Source organism: Olea europaea, chromosome 13 (genome assembly GCF_002742605.1).
Source record: "Olea europaea var. sylvestris chromosome 13, O_europaea_v1, whole genome shotgun sequence".
NCBI classification, from domain to species: domain Eukaryota; kingdom Viridiplantae; phylum Streptophyta; class Magnoliopsida; order Lamiales; family Oleaceae; genus Olea; species Olea europaea.
Genome location: NC_036249.1, coordinates 1569593 through 1573441, shown reverse-complemented (window position 1 = coordinate 1573441; position 3849 = coordinate 1569593). Strand labels below are relative to the sequence as shown.

Below are 3849 nucleotides of genomic sequence, written 5' to 3'. Positions count from 1 at the left end.
ATCAATTGCAGTAGGAAGAAAATAGATTATAGAAGACCTCAGAATAGCTTATGAACATCAATATCTTTACATTGGCAATCTATATCCTATATATTGAAAGACCCCAAAATGTTGACAGTCCATTCAGAACATAATCACTTGTGACTATTTCTGAAGATGCAATAAACATGGTATATTGCCGAAAGGTTTAAAAAAAGTTTCCAATTCTACTCTCAAGTGTTTGATTGTGTTGGTTTTATAAAATCAGATTGTTGGAGACATCACCAAGGCGAGCACCTTGTTACCTGTGTACTTTAAAGGAGTGAGAAAGGTTATTAATGCTGTTTCAGTCATCGTTGGCCCAAAGGAAGGCGATACCGCCGACAGGGCAAAATACAGTCAGGTATTTATTAAGCTTATTCTGTTTTGAGTCTTTGAGGTTTAGCTTTTAATTGAAGTTATATTGATGAAGTCAGAAGAATCACAATCTTATTCCAGCATTTGCTCCTCTAAATGTTGTACTTTCTTTGATGTCAACTTCTCTAACTTCTCTTGTTTGTTGCTCTTGGCTTCATGTCTTTCTTACATAACCATCATCCTGTTGTTTTTCAGGGAATCAAATTCTTTGAACCAGAGGTTGTAAATTGATTGCTTGCAAAAATCTGAGGAGTTGGATTTTTTTCTTTATTAAGGAGCTCAAATCTCCAGCTTACCAAACTGGAAGTGTGTCAGTTGCAATTAACTCTGGTCCTTTGTTTGATTGGTGAAAGCAGATTAAAGGTGATCCGCCTGAAATGGTGGAGTACATTGGGATGAAAAATCTTATAAATGCTGTAAAGGAAAATGTTGGACTCCGTAGTGGAAAATTAATTTTTGGATTCGAAGGTATGCTCTTTTCAAGCACAGTTGATAAATCATGCCTGGATCTCATGCGTGCAAGAGCATTTTTCCATCTCTTGTTCCCTAGTCATTAAAGTATCACACGCCTAAATTGCAACTTTTACAAAATTACAAACGAGGATGAACTAATACATGGATATACATTTTGTCTGCTTATTGAAATTAGTTACTGATCAAATATTATTTCTTTTGCCTTCTCCTATTACCCTGAGGTTCTTTATTACTGATATCCATTTTTTCCCTTTTCTTCTCCAATCTTGTTAGGGAACTTGTAGCTCTAAGTTGTTGCGTATTTGCATTCTCCTATTCTATTTGGGTTTGAAATTGCTTATAAACCTTGCAGATAGTTTTTCTAGAGAACTTGCCTGGGGTGCTTTAGATGATGTTGTCATGGGAGGAGTGAGTGAAAGTACATTTCAAATTGATCCAAATGGAGGTGAAAATGGTAGACCCACGGGGGTTTTCAAAGGTTTGTTTTTCTCACACTTGCATGAATTTCAATGCTAGTGCAACCAATGCCTACTATAGACTAATCATCACTAGTTTTATTTCCGAACTCTGTCTATTCATGTGTTCTCTTCAGGGGTTGTTTCCACTGCAAACAATGGGGGATTTACTAGCATTAGGACAAAGGCGAGTTGTACTTTACTCTCTCTCTATCTCTCTCTCATTTTCCTATGTAATTTATTTTTACTAAGTTTACATCATTACATTGTCGGTTTTGTTCATATGTACCTTATATTTACTGTGAATTAACTATGCTTTGGTGCTTACTCCTTAGTTTTACCTCGTTTTATGTGGCAAGCTAAACTAGGGAATAAGCACAATATTGTAGTCTGGAAGGTCATTTTGATTGCTGTGCATGGTAGAGCTGTCATGTAGTGACGCTGTTTAACAAAAAACTTTTGCTGGTTTATGTCCTCAGAATTTCTCAGTACCAGAAGATCTTTCGGCATATGATGGTATTGAGTTACGCCTCAAAGGTGATGGCCGCCATTATAAACTCATTGTTCGGACTAGCCGTGATTGGGATACCGTGGGTTATACATCCAGCTTTGACACCATAAAGGACCAATGGCAATCGGTGAGTAACAGTTTGATCTTAAAACCTTTTGGTTATTGTAATTGGCTTTAGTTCTCAAGCTTTAGTAAATTACCTCCAGGTCCGCTTGCCTTTCTCTTCTTTGAGGCCTATATTTCGAGCACGCACTGTGTCCGATGCACCACCATTTGATGCCAGCCAAATAATATCATTGCAGGTATGATCCATGACAATTTTTATGTGTAAGGCTTCTGTATTTTCTATTCTATTGTTTACCATTTTTCTACTCATTCTAATTATGGAATAAACAAATTTCAGCTCATGTTCAGTAAGTTTGAGTATGATGGGAAATTAAACCCAACATTCACTGAAGGTTCATTTCAGCTTCCAGTGTCATCCATAAGGGCATACATTAAAGAGCCAATCAATCCCAGGTTCATTTCTAAATTCTTTCTCCTTGTCATTCTCGGTTCTTGTTGCACCTGGAAAAGATGGAGTTGAGCAGCTAACTGTTTGATCTCTGTTTCATTAACTCAATAATTTCAAAGGTTTGTGCATGTGAGCTCTGCCGGTGTCACTAGACCTGAAAGGCCAGGACTTGATTTAAGCAAGCAGCCTCCTGCTGTCCGGTTGAACAAAGAATTGGGCTTCATTCTTACATTCAAGTTGAAGGTTTAAGCTGAGATACGCAGAATAATTGTCATTTAATTCAAGCATGGGCAGTTTATTATGCTTCTTGCATAGTTGAATCTATTCTCCCAGGCATCCTAAAGCATAATAGGATGCCAGCCGAAAATAAAACTTAGATTATTTTGCAGCTAAAATATGATAACGATCTTCCATCTTCAGAAAATACATCTTTCTGGCGACTCTTGTGCCAGTCAGAACATGGGTTATTCATTTGCTAAAGATATTTAGAGATTGTTGTGTAATTTGTGTTCTGATCCTAGTTAATCATTTGGTAGGGGGAGGATGTGCTACGCGAAAGTGGTGTCCCATATACCATCGTCAGGCCTTGTGCATTAACCGAAGAGCCTGCTGGAGCTGAACTCATCTTTGATCAAGGAGACAATATAACTGTATTAGGATTTACAATAGTAAATGTTGCATAGCTAGAAGATGCATAATTTAATTAATGGAAAATTTTGTATTTTTGCATGTTCAGGGGAAGATATCCAGGGAAGAGGTTGCTCGAATATGTGTTGCTGCTCTTGAAAGCCCATATGTATGTGACAAGACATTTGAGGTTGGTTTATGTGTTAACGTTAGTATGGGCAAATCATTCTATCTTCTACTAAATGGATGTGGTGATATGCTTCTTTCTATTTCTACAGGTTAAAAGTGTCATTCCATTCAGTGAGCCATACACAGTGGATCCTGAAAACCCTCCTCCAGAAAAGGATTATAATGTGTACTTCCAGACTCTGAAGGATGGTATTACAGGGAAAGAAAGCTTAGAACAAACCGCTGTTCCCGTCTAAAACAAAGCATGGTGAGTTGATTTTCAGAAATATACTATGTTATAATCAAGACCCTATTGTTTTATCAACAGGCAGTTTATGTATAGATTCTATCTTGAGAATTTTTGAATCCTTATTAATATTTATTCTCTCTTGTATTGTATTTATTTATTGCAGAGTTCATTGGATACAAAATTCCCATCTCGTATCTACTTGATAAAATNTATTTATTCTCTCTTGTATTGTATTTATTTATTGCAGAGTTCATTGGATACAAAATTCCCATCTCGTATCTACTTGATAAAATGCTTCAGTATGTAGATTATCCTTTGTGTACCTAGAAAGAAAAGATCAGAGACTGATGAAGAGAACTAGAAAAGAGTAAATTAGTTTATTTTGTGTTGTTGGCGGGGAAATAATTGACTTGCACACTTTCTTTCTGTTATTCGAAAGTGTGGATGATTTGAC

At 36.6% G+C, this 3849-nt stretch overlaps 1 protein-coding gene across 1 annotated transcript in view; it reads left to right on the top strand.

Moving 5' to 3' along the window:
• Window positions 1-3585, top strand: part of LOC111408159 — a 6881-nt gene extending 3296 nt beyond the window's left edge. The window contains exons 3-15 of the mRNA XM_023037962.1: window positions 248-382; window positions 592-615; window positions 753-864; window positions 1223-1348; window positions 1463-1512; window positions 1805-1963; window positions 2043-2138; window positions 2240-2355; window positions 2470-2593; window positions 2887-3000; window positions 3087-3167; window positions 3256-3413; window positions 3559-3585. Of these exons, the coding sequence (XP_022893730.1) occupies window positions 248-382; window positions 592-615; window positions 753-864; window positions 1223-1348; window positions 1463-1512; window positions 1805-1963; window positions 2043-2138; window positions 2240-2355; window positions 2470-2593; window positions 2887-3000; window positions 3087-3167; window positions 3256-3402 (1284 nt within the window). The 3' untranslated portion in view covers window positions 3403-3413; window positions 3559-3585. The remainder of the gene's footprint in view (window positions 1-247; window positions 383-591; window positions 616-752; window positions 865-1222; window positions 1349-1462; window positions 1513-1804; window positions 1964-2042; window positions 2139-2239; window positions 2356-2469; window positions 2594-2886; window positions 3001-3086; window positions 3168-3255; window positions 3414-3558) is intronic.
• Window positions 3586-3849: the final 264 nt, after the last annotated feature.